The 14,950-nt window shown below is 46.8% G+C and overlaps 1 protein-coding gene across 2 annotated transcripts in view; it reads right to left on the bottom strand.

Annotated features, from left to right (window-relative positions):
* Window positions 1-14,950, bottom strand: part of wdpcp (WD repeat containing planar cell polarity effector) — an 81,822-nt gene that overhangs the window by 27,205 nt on the left and 39,667 nt on the right. For both annotated transcript variants that reach the window (XM_072690095.1, XM_072690096.1), the window contains exons 7-9: window positions 14,089-14,203; window positions 8,663-8,802; window positions 3,935-4,132 (exon numbers count right to left, since the gene is read on the bottom strand). In XM_072690095.1, the coding sequence (XP_072546196.1) occupies window positions 3,935-4,132; window positions 8,663-8,802; window positions 14,089-14,203 (453 nt within the window). The remainder of the gene's footprint in view (window positions 1-3,934; window positions 4,133-8,662; window positions 8,803-14,088; window positions 14,204-14,950) is intronic.

Below are 14,950 nucleotides of genomic sequence, written 5' to 3'. Positions count from 1 at the left end.
CCCTTTTTGAGCCAATTTTCCAGTTCAGAGAGCAGAGAGAGAGAGATGGAGGGGAAGAGAGCAAGAAGGAGAGAGTGTGTGTGTATCAGTGTGTGTGTGTGTGTATCAGTGTGTGTGTGTGTGTGTGTGTGTGTGTGTATGTGTGTGAAGGAGGGAGATGATGATGAGGGCAGAATGGAAGGTTCTGCAGCAGCAGCTTTCGGCCCAGACTGGAGCCAGAGAGTGTGAACTACACAGATACTTGTCGGTTTGCCGTGCCGTGAAATCCAGCTGCTCTCAGCCATTCCACTGGGGTCAACCACCAACACCCCCCCAAGCACACCCCCCTCCTTCAACCAACACCCCTCTCCACTCATAATGAATATTCCTGTCCTCTGAACACCGGGGCTCTGGGTTGGCGTTGGAGAGGAAGGCTCGCTCAGTTTGCTCGCCCTGATACTGTTGAACAAGCCTGTTTACCACCCTGTTATTTTCCCTTAGAATGAGACACATGCCGGGTGGGCTCGGAAGAGTCAAAGCGGAGACTGATATATATATATATATATATATATATAAATAAAATGCCCTGATGCCGTTTAACAAGCCTATTTACCACCCTGTTACATCGCTATATATGAAAGAAACAGCCAGATTTGTTTCCTTTCTCTACTCTGATTGGTTAATTTTACGGCACTGCAACAGCTCACAGGACCCACGTAGCTTAGCATACCTTAGCATAGCTTAGCATAGCATATAAATTTTGCGTAATTCCTGAATCTTACCAGGCTGTTTTGACTTCTTGCTGCCCTCTCAGCGCGGTGTGCAGTTAGCTAGCTAAAGAGACGGTAAAGCCAGACAGGCTAGGTTAAGCTTTTCATGCTAACTGGTGGGCTACAAGCTTCTCTTATATTATCCAGTGCAAAGCTGCATAGCGGCATAAATGTCAGATGCCAAACATGTCAAACCGCTAAGGTAAGGTAACGGTCGAACCTTCCCATACGGAAATATTTGTGGACCCCCCTGCTAATGCAGGCATGCAGCTACTTTAAGCTGCACCCATTGCTGACATAGATGTGCAAATGCACACACACACCTTGTGTAGTCCCTGTAGAGAAGCACCTATTGGCACCATGCCACCTAATGCCAGGCGTGGGCTAGATGGAGGGGTATGAAGCCCCCCAGCATTGGAAGCTGTGGAGTAGTGGAAGAACTGAACTGTGTTCTGTGAAATCTGTGTTCTCTGCTCCATCCAGTACTTCCATACCTCACTAACACTAACTAGCTCTTGTAGCTGAATGCAATCAAATCCTTGCAGCAATGCTCCAAAATCGAGTGTCTAGCCTTTATTCTGGACAGTAGAGACAGTTACTCCAACAAAAGCAGGATCAGCTCTTTTTAACATCCTTGATTTGGGAAGAAAGAGTGAATGAGAAGGCGTCCCAATACTTTTGTCCAATAGTGGAGGTCATATATCTGATATCTGCTTATTGCTATCTATGGGATTTCTGTACGGGTCGGGGAAAAAAAAACAAAAAAAACAAAGAGAGAAGTGTTTTTAAGAGATACGAGCTTTGTGGAAACAACAAAAACAACAACAACAACAACAACAACAACTACGGCACAATCTTGCGGTGGGAAAAATCCCAGGGAAGCGGCTCTGCTCGGGAATAAACCGGCATCCGCTGCTGTTTTCCATTTAAATGATCAAATTTCAGGAACTGGGGAAATGATTAAAAATGTTAAATGTTTGCATAAATAATAAATAAATAAATAACGTGTGTGTGTGTGTGCGCGAGTGTGTGTGTTTTCCTTGTGCGTCTCCTGGCAGTGCTTATCTTAGAGGGGTAGGAATTAAGACCACATAAGGAAAGAAAGCGCCCCTCTAAATGCTGGAGACTAAGTAGAAAATTGGCTTAGCATGCAGATAGCAAAGTTAACAAAAGGAACATATATATGAGCTTGAAGTGATTGAAGTGTGTGTGCGCGAGTGTGTGCGTGCGCGAGAGTGTGTGCGAGATGCGTGCGCGTTTGATTTGCCGCACGGCTCCCCGCATAAAACTGCTAGCTTGATTTCACACTCCGGATCCGAAAATGACAACAAACACTTTAATTAGAAATGATGCAGACCAGAAACGCTTTAATGTTCTTTATCGGGAGGAGGAGGAAGAGGAGGATGGGGGGGGGAGGGGGGTGTTGGGGGGGGGCACGAGTGAGGGAAGGAGAAAAAAAAAACAAAAAAACACAAGCTAGGTGAAGGCCGGAGATAAATACGGAGCGCGCTCCGCCGTACTCCGCCTCAGTTTATTTATTTATTGGCTTTAGCTGTTTTTTTTCCCCCCGACGTTCCTGATTGGTTCCGCCTCCGTCCCGCAATTTTCTCTTCATGGGGGGGCTTGAGGGGGTGGGATGTGTTTGAAACACAAGGCGCGAGTGCTAAATTGGACCGGCCTACTTCTGACAGTACCCGGCTGGCCCAAAGCCAGGGCAGGAGGTACACAACGCAGAGGCAGCCTACACTCCCTGGCCACTTTATCCGAAACGCCTCTCCAGCAGCTTCACCTTGCTGGAGCACAGTTGGACAAAAGTATTGGGACATTTCTACATTTTTAGGAGCACCGCTGTGAGGATTTGATTGAATTCAGCGACAAGAGCTAGAGGTACGGAGGCCAGGATGTTCAGGGTAAAAAGTCATGTAGCGTGACCCAGACTCGCCTACCTCAGCAAGCACTCCTCAAAGCCCTGGACCCAATGGAAAGGACAGATAACCATGCTCCATCCACAGTGGTTGAAGAAGGTTGACTTCAACTCCCACTTAAGACTCTACTCGGACTCGAACCCCAGAGACTCAAGACTCCTCTTGGTTTCACATATTCAGACTCACACTCGGCTTGACTTGGACTTGCCCTTTGGAGACTTGAGACTCAACTCAGGCTTGCAACTCAAAGGTTCAAGACTCTACTCAGACTCGAACCCCAGAGACCAGAATCTTGACTCAGGCTTGCACCTCAAAAGCTTAAGACCTTACTAAGACTCAAAGCCTAGAGACTAGAAACTCCACTTAGGCATGCACCCCAAAGACTCAAGACTTGACTCCAACTCAAACTTCAAAGACTTAAGACTCTAGTCAGACTTGAACCACAGAGATGAGAATCTTGACTCCACCTTGCACCCCAAAAGATTAAGACTCTACTCAGACTCGAACCCCAGAGACTAGAATCTTGACTCAGGCTTGCACCTCAAAAGCTTAAGACTCCACTCAGACTCGAACCCCAGAGACTAGAATCTTGACTCAGGCTTGCACCTCAAAAGCTTAAGACTCTACTCAGACTCGAACCCCGGAGACTAGAATCTTGACTCAGGCTTGCACCTCAAAGACTTAAGACTCCACTTAGACTCGAACCCCAGAGACTAGGAAAAACTCGTCTTGGGCTTGCACCCCAAAGACGCAAGACCTGACTCCACCTCGCACCCCAAAGTCCCCCCCCCACACACACACTACTCTATTCCTTCGCCAATAGGAGACTCCAACCACCATGCATCACCCACAGCGGTTGGAGAGTGTGTACTGCGAGAGACGGGCAGCGAGAGTCGGAAAAGTGCCTACAGCCCTGATCACTGGAGCATCGCAGGAACGTCGTTATCACTACATTATTAAAGAAGTCAGGCCCTACTTATCAACTGACCACCGAGTTTACATCCATCCTGGACACACCTCTCTCTCTCTCTCTCTCTCTCTGTCCATCACTCTCCGAATTGCATTTCACCTCCCAATAAACACTGGCATTTGTTAAGCAAGTGGAAAGGGCCACCCTGGAGGAGTGTGTGTGTGTGTGTGTAATAACAATGAGCTGCATAAGTGTGTATGTGTGTGTATTTATGTATATAATATCAATGAATCTCTGTATAATGTATGCCGGGTGTGTGCACCAGCATAATGACGAGTGTGTGGGTTTACCATAAGCCCCGAGCCGTCCGAGCAGCCCAGCAGAACCAGATTGGCCCGCTCCGCTGCGCTGGGGACCGGCGACCAAGGCCAGACGTCTTCTTCACGCCCACCGGGCCACCAGCACACGGCAACGTCCTGCGCCCGGCTCAGTCCCACGTGCCGCCCCGTCCGTCGCCCGGATCCGCCCGCCAGCTCCACCGCCGAGACCTGGGCACACAGCGAGAGAGGATGGGGGAAAGGGAATGAGAGCGGAACGGAACCGCTGATCGTTCACCTTCATAAGACGGACGCATTAGACATTAGCACGTCTAGCCGCCTTGCTAATGCCCCCTCCCCCACACCACCTCACCCCACCCCACCCGAACGGCCTCTTGGTTTCCGGCGATTCCTTCCTCTGTTTTGGGCTGTTGTTGTTTTCCCGGTGTTTCTTGGCTGCAGGTTGTTGATTTAACTTAAAGGGAATTTCGTTCCATTATTAATTTGGGGAGCTTTGTTGTGTTGTGTTGTGAGGATGTTTGGGGGTGAGGGTCCGCACGCTCTGTGGGCTAAAGTGCTAATGAGATCTCCTGGTGATAGCGCCTGGCCAAATTCGAGCTTGCGGCCGGTGGCTCGTATTCATAAAGAGCCTCATGTTTAGAGAGCTGCTCCGGGATCGGACTTCCCGCCGTCTGCGCAGACGCCGGATAGCTGGTGCTAACCTTTGGAAAGTAAGGGCCTCGTCCAAAGGCCTGGCCACTCCTCAGAGGCCTGGGCGAGGTAGGTGCACTATGCGTCCAAATGTTTGTGGACACCCCTTCTAAGCAATGCATTCTGACACTCCCTCACATACACACAGCTTGTCTGGTCATGTAGAGAAGAACTGCCAATTGAATAGGACTAACTGCTGCCTAATACCAGGTGTGGGCTAGTGAAGGGGTATAAAGCCCCCCAGCATTGATGGATGGTGGTACTCCATCCAATACTTTTGGGGTGAGTTTGGGAGTCTGGGATGAGGTGGTGCTCACATCCAACAGCTCATCTTAGTAGGAAGCCGCCTTCTTCCCTGGACAGAAGAGAAAGTCATTCCAAAGAAGGTAGGAGAAACAGTAGGTGTCCCAATACTTCTGTCCAAATTTACGAGACCACATTTGAGTTGTTATGCAACGTATGATGCAGCGTAGCACAAAACCAGCAGCCAGAACTCTTTTCGGCTTCGGTGCAGAACGGCTCTGACTCGAACCGCCGTTACAAACATTAACCCTCGTTCAGCAAATCCAAAAATAGCGGGCTGGTAAATAAAGAGACTCTGGCTGAAAGGATAAGGCGTGGGCACCTGACAGCTCTTTGTGCCGCGACGTTGTGAATATCTGTCCGCATTGTCCAGCCGCTGTGATCCAGCCTTCATACACGCCGCCATGCCTATTCAGCCTCTCCAGCGAAAGCCATCTCCATACACGCCGCTATAAAGGCCTTATCTGTTCCATTCCCGGCACAATAGAGGCTCCCCCTCACCGCCGCCGTGCCGTGTGCGCATATATGTGTGTGTGTGCCTGTGTGTGTGTGTGTGCCATACCCCGTCCTGCCGCTGCAGAAAAGCCTGCATTATTCCCTCATTTAGACTTATGATGATCTGCTTAACCGGGACGTTTTTATTAGCACTCGTTCGGGCCTGCAGACGGGGCACGCGGTGGCACTGGATCTCTTACAGATTCATGCATGAAGAAAATAGCTGGGGGCTGAGATAAAGCGCAGCCCGTAAACAACAACAACAACAACAACGACAACAACAACAACAAAAAAAAAGAAGATGAAAAATGAAATGTTCATAATTTCCCATGCTGAGGCGTGTTTATAGGGCGAGCAGTTTGCTTCTTTAGTGTAGAACTGGAGCTACAAGGCTAATGTAGCTAATAAAAGCGTATACTGTCATTTATTCAAATACAGCGAGCGGGCGGTGGTCACCATGACAACAACACACAACACAAATATAGCCTTTCTTATATACCATCCAAACCCACCAGTGAACCTACACATGTCTTCTGAGCCTTATATGAACCGTTAATGATGGTCAAATAGTGGAAAATCTTAAAAAAAAAAAAAAAAAAGTGCCCCAAATTTTCTTCGGGGACTATTTTTTGCCGCACAACACCTTAGCATGTAACCTTCCACAATTTTCGTGATTTTAAAAACAACTTTCATACCCAAAATCTTCTCAGGGAGTGTATTCACGGCTGTATTTGTTACGGTAACCTTCCGTGAGGTAGCTTTTAGACGTCCGGTTCCATTCACCGCCACTGTGAGCAAGTATTCCGGCTGGATAAGTCTCTCTGGAACGGAGAGTTTCGCCTCGAACAGCTCGCAGCAGCTTGTTTACATTTTAAGCATTAAATTTAGCAGCAATTATAAACAACCAGAGTTCCCCTTTAACAGCTCGACTGTAGGTGTAGGCTTCTATTAGACATAAAGCGTCGTGGGCAAAGGCATGGAAGCAGACTTCGGACACCCAACATGTCTTGGCCCATGGATTACAGTGTTTGGGGTGAGTGGGGTGTGTGGTGTGTGTGTGTGTGTGGGGGGGGGTTGTAAATTTGAAATTTTGCTGAACTTGTCCTTTAAATAGAATAAAATAAGCAGCTGATAAACAACAAGGTAAACGGCTAAATCGTGGTTCGACACGGCCGGGGAAATAAAAAAAGCCCATTTTTAATCTTGTTCTCCCTCTCTTCCCCACTATCTCTCCTTCTCTCTCTCCCTCGCTTGCCCGCCCGCCCGCCCGCCCGCATGCTCTCTCGCTCCCCCAAACTTCTCCATCTTTGCCTGCGTTTGCCGGTCAGCAATAATCAAACCCACTTTCAGGAGGATTAGGCCCTGAGCTTAGGCCAGTGAAGCGGGCAGCGGACGGGGCCTCCTGTGGGGGTGGAAGGGGGGGACGGAGGGGGGGGGTGGTGGGTTAAAGGGGTGGGTTGGTTGTGAGGAGGCAGGGGGGTGAGGGGGGAAAGGGGTTAGGGAGGGGTCCCCTTATCAGAGCCGTGCTGTTGGAGCCAGACTCACCACAGGAGAGATTGCTTTCATGCCCGCGCCGCCACAAAGCCCGGCCGTAATGCGATAAATGCATTGTCCCCGGCCCCCAATCAGCCGCATCCAAATCACACTCTGGCTCGGGCCCCATTTAAAAAAACGGGGTTAATGCCTTTCCACAAAGAGACTGTTATTCGCCTGCGCATTTTTAGACACGCGCAAATTGTTTCGGAGAGCGGGTGAGAGAGGGCGGCGGAGGACGGAGAGGAGAAGAAAAAAAAAAGAAAAAGAAAAAGGAAGAAACGAAGAAAAGAGAGCGAGAGAGAGAGCGAGCGAGCGAGAGAGATAGAGATAGAGAGAGAGAGAGAGAGAGAGAGAGAGAGAGAGCACCTGTTTTCTCTCAAGAGGAGATGGACTTGACCTTTTGACCTCTCCCCGAACCTCACGGTGTCTGTGTGTGGAGAAGGAGCTGCCGTGAAACAAATGCAGGCAAGCACCTCACCTGCTAAGCATGCTCTCTCTCTCTCACACACACACACACACACACACACACACACACACACACACACACAAGCACATGCGGTGTGCTTCATTACAGATGCCGGCCTTGCTCAAGCACCAGCTTTCTGTGTTCTAAGCAGTCCCTTATTATAGGGGACACAAATAGTCCCCTAATCACTGCTCCCTCCGTACATTGGTGCACTACCTTGGTGCACTGCATAGTACACTATAATAAGGAACAGCAATAGACCCTAATCACTATTCCCTTAGGTGGTGCATTAAATAGAACATAAAAATAGGGTACACCAAGAGTCCCCTAATCACTATTCCCTACATCGATGCACTATATAGAACACTATTATAGGGAATAGAAATGGTCTGCTCATCACCATTCCCAAAAATTGGTGCACTACATTGGCACACTCCACAGAACACATATATAATAAGGACAGCAATGTCCCCTAAGCACTGTTCCCTCAATTAGCGCACTAAAAAGAACACAGCTATAGGGAACACAAATAGCCGCTATTCCCTATATGCACTATATAGAACACTATAATAGGGCACACAAACAGTCCCCTAATCAGTATTCCCTACATAGGTGGACTATTTTGAGGACTATTGCAGGGAACAGAACTGGTCTCCTATATTAAACACTGTTATAGGGGACAGAATAGGTCCCCTAATCACTATTCCCTATACTGGAGCACTACATAGAGCACAGCATTCTCCCTTAATTACTATTCCCCTTATTTCAGCACTATACAGAAATATCACTATTCCCTACCAAATATCCCTGATGCCTATTCCCTACATTGGAGCACTATATGGAACACTACTGTAGGGAGCAGGACGGGTCTCTTCATCACTATTTTTATAGGGTTTACTGTAGATTAGAGGATCAGACTGAGTGATTACAGTTTCATCGTCAGGTCCGAGTCTAAAATCTATGGTTTTGTCGCTATGTTGACTTCACTGTTCCGCTGTTCCTGAGTGTGTGTGATGTGTTTTTTTGGGGGGTGGTGAGTGGTCACTGGCTCTAGAGAGAGCATTAGCGAGTGCTGCCGTGGCAACCACAGCCTCACCTGTCCCCAAGGTACGGACGGAGAGGTGAGAGTGGTGGTAATTACTGCTAAAAGCTCAGCGGAGAAGCCAGAAGGCCGTCATTACAGGTTTTTAATCGAAAGGGGCCGAGGCCCTGTCCCCAAAAGTGCCCGTGCCCATGTGTGTGAGCATTACCTTAATCTCTGCAGGTGAAAGCTTCTCCCCGCGTCGTGCTGAGAGCTCAGGTGAGCTCTGGCTCCGCCTCCCTAGGTGCACCTGACACACCTGGCTCTTCTCCACCAGTGAGAGCAGCAGGAAACGGTCGCCAATCACCGCTGACGGAGAGAGGACAAGAGTAAGAATGAATGAGGTGCAAAAGTTAACAGTCATAACATCCAACCAAATACATGGGTTCCCATAGCAACTTGAGGCAATATAGCAACCACCTAAAATACCACAGCAACCACCCTGCAACCCAAAAGCACCAATACAGCAATCACTTAGTAAAACCAAAGCAACCACCTGGGATACCGTAGCGGCCACCTTGCAACACTATAGCAATCACCTATCACCTACCCGGAATTACTTAGTAACCATGTAGCAACACCCTAGCAAACCACTTAAGACTGGGATACCACAGCAACCATAACAACTACCATGCAACACTACATCACCTACCAAGCAACCACTTTGCAACATCATACCGACCACCTAATAACACAGTACAGGAACTACCTAGTAACACTATAGCAACCAGCCAGCAACCACCTGGAATACCACAGCAACCACATAGCAACACCATAGCAACCACCTAGCACACACAATTTCCCCCTTAGTGACCATTCAGCAACAATGCCTCGAGACCTTCGGGAGGTCATGTGCAGTCCATGCCTCGACATGCCTTGGGTCAGAGCTGATCTGGCGGCGTGAGGGGGACCTACACAATATGAGGCCGGTGGTTTTAATGTTACGGCTGATTGATGTCTGTGCTTGAGTATGAAACGAGAGTGAACGATAGAGAGAGAGAGAGAGAGAAAGTGAAGTATAACCTCTGCTGCCCGTAGGCCTCAAGGTTTCCATGCTAGAGGCAGCTCTTCACCAGCTTAGCACACGGCGATTAGCAATTAAACCTCCCCTCGCTAAAATTAATCTGTTTAAAGAACCAATTAAACAGTGAGGGGGACAGAAGAAAAAAAAAAAACACAACACAAGGCAACCTGCTTCGGCGGAGAACAGATTTCCAAGCCTAGACAGCAATTAGCGCGGGAACACTCGCCGGTTTTCCACCGTAATTGCGTATCATTGCGCTGTATCGCGTGACAACAGTGAGCTGTGCGCTAAAGCGATAGTTTGGCAATAAATCAAATTTGCACAGCCCCCCCCCCCCCCCATCCTTAAATGTAGCCCATCAAACAAGACATGCTTGGTGTCTGAACTTCGCTTGTTTAGTTGTAGCACTGGGGGGCTACGGGGCTAATGTAGTGCTAGCTAAATAACAGAGCTCTTATGGCCACCAATTAGCTCCGCTAAATCACCACACACCTGTTTGTCCGTTAAAACGTATTTGACCTATCTGTGGTAGTGAACACACACACACTAGTGAACTTGGGGCGGTGAGCACACACACACACGCACCCAGCTAACTCCAGCACCCGGGGAGCAGGGAGGGTGAACGGCCTTGCTCAGGGGCCCAACACTGGCAGCTAGCGGAGCCTGGGTATCGAACCCACAACCCTGTCATCAACAGAACAGCTCATTTTGTATCATGACAATGAAACGAATCCCAATATGGTCAAAGAAAACTGATCGTATTGCCCAAACCCCAGGTCACACATCTTCTAGCTTCAGTTATTGATGGTTTAGGTGTGATGCTAATTGACTGGGAATTAGCTTCCATAAATTGTTAGCTACATTAGCCTCATAGCTTTAACACTTTAACACCTATAAAAACACGGCACCTTGGCTTGGCTTCATTTTGGGGCGGCTGTAGGTTTGATTTTACTGCCAAACTGCATTATTTAGACCTTTACGACAGGTTAAAGAGGAAATAGCTTAGACGTTGTGTCAATTTGCCTAAAATTGGGTTCAATCCCAGAGCCGGTGTTTCAGAGACTGTATAAACAGATATAGTAAACGTCAGAGTTTGGTAATTTATTGCTAATTACATGTAAAGTTAGTTTTTATGGTTAATTTGAGTCCTACAGTGTGAGAAAACACATAATCAAGCCTATTAGAGACTCTAAACACACGGTTTGAGGAGAATTTGCGATGGTTTAGGTGTGATGCTAATTGACGGGGAATTAGCTTCCATAATTTGTTAGCTACATTAGCCACATAGCTTCAAACCAGTGCAAAAAGTCAATTAGCTTGAAATGTGGTTAAATCCCAGAGCCGGTGTTTCAGAGACTGTATAAACAGATATAGTAAACGTCAGAGTTTGGTAATTTATTGCTAATTACATGTAAAGTTAGTTTTTATGGTTAATTTGAGTCCTACAGTGTCAGAAAACACATAATCAAGCCTATTAGAGACTCTAAACACATGGTTTGAGGAGAATTTGCGATGGTTTAGGTGTGATGCTAATTAGCTTCCATAATTTGTTAGCTACATTAGCCTCATAGCTTCAGTGCAAACCTACAAAAACACCTCAGACAAAGTGCACCTTGGCTTGGCTTCACTTTGAGGTGGTTGTAGGCCAAACTGCATTGTTTAGACCTTTATAGCAGGTTAAACAGCACCAGAATCCATGGAAATATGTTGGAATTTGCGTCAATTAGCTTGAAATGTGGTTCAATCCCAGAGCCGGTGTTTCAGAGACTGTATAAACAGATGTAGTAAATGTCAGAGTTTGGTTATTTATTGCTAATTACATGTAAAGTAATTTGAGTCCTACAAAAACACCTCAGACTAAGTACACCTTGGCTTGGCTTCACTTTGGGGCGGCTGTGGGTTTGATTTTCTGCCAAACTGCATTATTTAGGCCTTCATGGCAGGTTAAACAGCACCAGAATTTGAATCAATTTGCTTGAAATTTGGTTAAATCCCAGAGCCGGTCAAACTTCTTTACTTTCGTGAGCCGAGCTGGTGGGAAACATCACGACGACAAGCGGGAGGCGCTAACTGTGAGCAGTAAATGTCTGAGTTTGGTTATTTCTTGCTAATTAGGCCTATTTTTTTTAACCCTACTGTGAAATTATTTAATTACGTCGCTGTGAGAGATTTATTCGCTTTAACTGACTTTGGCACCAGACAGCGAAAATAAATAAATAAATAAATAAATAAATAAATAAATAAATAAAAATAATACACTGCTGGTTCACCATTCCACCGCGTTGAAAACACAAGAAGGACAAAAGCACGCCGCTTTTAAAAGATTACCCCAATTTAAAAGCACATAGTGGTGTATTTAGTGCCTGGTAATCACTGCCAAAATTTAAGGAAGGGATTTTGGATTTTGTGGTAATCCATTACCAAATCAATGTCCAACTCTGCAGCTTGGGGCTAAAGGATCGGTCCTGTTCGTGTGTGCACTTATACAAGTGTGTGTGTGTGTGTGTGTGTGTGTGTGTGTGTGCGGCCGGAGAGCAGCTTTTGGCCCATATGTGAAGCAGACGGCAGATCAGGATTACCCAACAGTCTCCCCTCGTAAATCAGCTTTCTAGATCCAGTTAATGCCCTCCTCCTTTTAAAACATGTTGACACTGCGGCCTAAAGAGCTTACCCAGCGCTGCTCTTAATGCATCCACAAATAAGAAAACCCAACGAGGAATCAGCTCGGGCCTGGCCGGCTGCGTGGAACGCGGGAAGCCTTGCCACGTTACAGTCGCACCCTAACCGGGCTTAGGCTGGGTTCCCCGCAGGGGTTTTTAACTGGTATGACGATGATCCCGAGTCATCTGTCCATGCGCTTCATGCGTCTAGACAGCGCAGTCAATGAAATGCCGAAGCACTGGCACCATTTACGATTTGGAAAACAGCCGGCCGCGGGCTGGACTGGTCACTGAGAACGTCAGGTCACTTAGAAGATCCAGGTTCCAGGGGCTCAGGGGAACCAAACTGTGATGTCCTGGCCAGGCAGGTCTCCCCGGGATGTTCCCAGTATGCAGCAGTCAGTATCTACAGGGTCATGGAAGCCCAAGGCTCATTGACCTCAATGGAGGTCCCACCTTATAACCCATAACAGTCTACCACAGTCTAGCTCCGCCCGCTCATACTGAGGGCTTTTTGAACAAGGCGCCATACAGGACAGCCGGCCAGGACAGAGCTTGTTTAACCTACACTGTGTGGACAAAAGTATTGGGACACCTGCTCATATATTGTTTCCTCTTAAATCAGTGTCTCTACTGCCCAGGGAAAAGGGGTTTCTGGAGCACATTGCTGGGAGGATTTGACTGCAATTTGACTGGGACTCCCCGGCGCATCCCAAAAGTATTGGGTGGAGCACCCCTACCATATTTCATCATTCCAGAGAACACAGTTCTTCCACTGCTCCACAGCTCCTCAATGCTGGGGGGCTTTATACCCCTCTACTAGCCCACGTCTGGCATTATTAGGCAGGATGGTGTCAATAGGGTCATGATGTTGATCTCCAGAGTCCTATTCTATTGGCAGTACTTCTTCTCTACAGGGACTAGACAAGCTGAGTATGGTGTGAGTATGGTGAGAAGGGTGCAGCTTAAGTAACTGAATGCATTCGTTAGAAGGGGTGTCTGTAAACATTTGGACATATAGTGTGTATGTTAAAGGCCCTGTAGAAAATGTAGAATATGGGGTCTTTCATGTGTAAGATCAAAGACACACTGCAGGAGTAGTAACACACAACAAATGCAGGCCATATCTGTGTGTGTGTGTGTGTGTGTGTGGCGACTTTTCTAGAATCAACTCCTCCCTGGAAGTCTTTCATTCATCATTTAATGAGTAATTACACATCGCTGATTAATTTCTTATAAAGGCTTTATTAATGTCCAATAAGGTCCTTATTAATTACTAATTAAAGGCTCTGGCGGCTCCGCGGTGCTGAGAGGTGTTTGTCTAATTGTCTGTCTGTGTGAAACTAATGGAACAAGTGACAGATGTGACCCCCCCCTCCACACACACACACACACACACACACACACACACACACACAATTACTCTGGTAATTAGGGCCTCTGAGGAGCTGAATAGGGCTCTATGGGGGGCAGCAGAGGGAGGAGAGAGAGAGAGAGAGAGAGAGAGAGAGAGAGAGCTAGAGAGCTATAAACAATGAGTGATATGAGAAAATAATTAGCAGATTTGGGACAGTGTCCAATTCCAGAGACGACACACAAAACAGGAAGCAAGACCCCCGAGAGACCACTGGCAAATAACAGGGACCACAGTGTGTGTCCAAGAGTGTGTGTGTGTACAGCCCTCTCCAACTTCCTCGGGTGGAGTAACGGAAGATGTAGAGAAAAACAAGGGTGGTGACCTGTAAGTGTGTGCTGCCCAGGTGCATGCTGGGAAAATAGGTAGTGTGTGTAATTGCTAAGTGTGGCCTTCGCTTGCAGAACTGAGTGTGTGAGAGTGTGTGTGTGTGTGTGTGTGTGTGATTGTACCCCACTTATCGGTGTGTTGGTAGGTAGGGGTGTGTGTGTGCTCACCATGGCTGATGGTGTCGGCAGGAAGTCGTCCCACCAAGGTTTTGTCGATGGTCACTCTCTCTAACTGAGATCCACCCACAGTCAGGGTCACCAACACACCTGAACTCAACAGCATCTATTACACACACACACACACACACAGAAATAAAAATATAATTTCAATAATCTTTCATTTGTTTACATTGTTTTTTTTTATTTGTTACTATTTTTAGGCCTTTTTTTATTTATTTCACTTTTTAATATATAGTTTTTTTTCTTGTTTGACTTTTATTTCTTTACCTTTTTACATTTTTACACACACACACACACACACATATATATGTTTAACATTTTTATTCTTAATTTTATTTCAAATGTAACTTTTTTCATTTTTATTTTTCATTTATTTTTTAGTGTATTTTTATTTAACGTTTTTATTTTTCTAATTTGTTTTTCAATTTCTTTACATGTTTTTTACCCATGTGTTTTTCTTTATTTTCATTATTTGCACTATTTATGAAAAAGAAAAAGAAAACAGTTATAAAAACATTATAACTGATTGTGACCAATTCTGAAGTTCGGTGGACTGCTGTGTCAGAATGCTCTGTGTGTGTGTGTGTGTGTGTGTGTGTGTGTGTGACCTCCACTACAGGTCACTGCCCCTACATCTCTGCCATTGAACGCTCACCAGGGCTAACCTGCTACATAGACAGTCAAACATCCTGGGAGGAGAATCTGTGCATGTGTGTGTGTGTGTGTGTGTGATGGATGCAGGAGGACACCGCCTGCCCAAATGCAGAGCGGCTACTGTACAGTTTGGTAGAGGAGGAATAATGGTCCAGTTTTTTTCTTTTCTTTTTTCTTTTCAAGGCCAAGACTGGAG

Source organism: Salminus brasiliensis, chromosome 10, assembly GCF_030463535.1.
Source record: "Salminus brasiliensis chromosome 10, fSalBra1.hap2, whole genome shotgun sequence".
Classification (NCBI taxonomy): domain Eukaryota; kingdom Metazoa; phylum Chordata; class Actinopteri; order Characiformes; family Bryconidae; genus Salminus; species Salminus brasiliensis.
The sequence above is the reverse complement of the archived record's forward strand: the minus strand, read 5'-3'. Positions and strand labels throughout refer to the sequence as shown.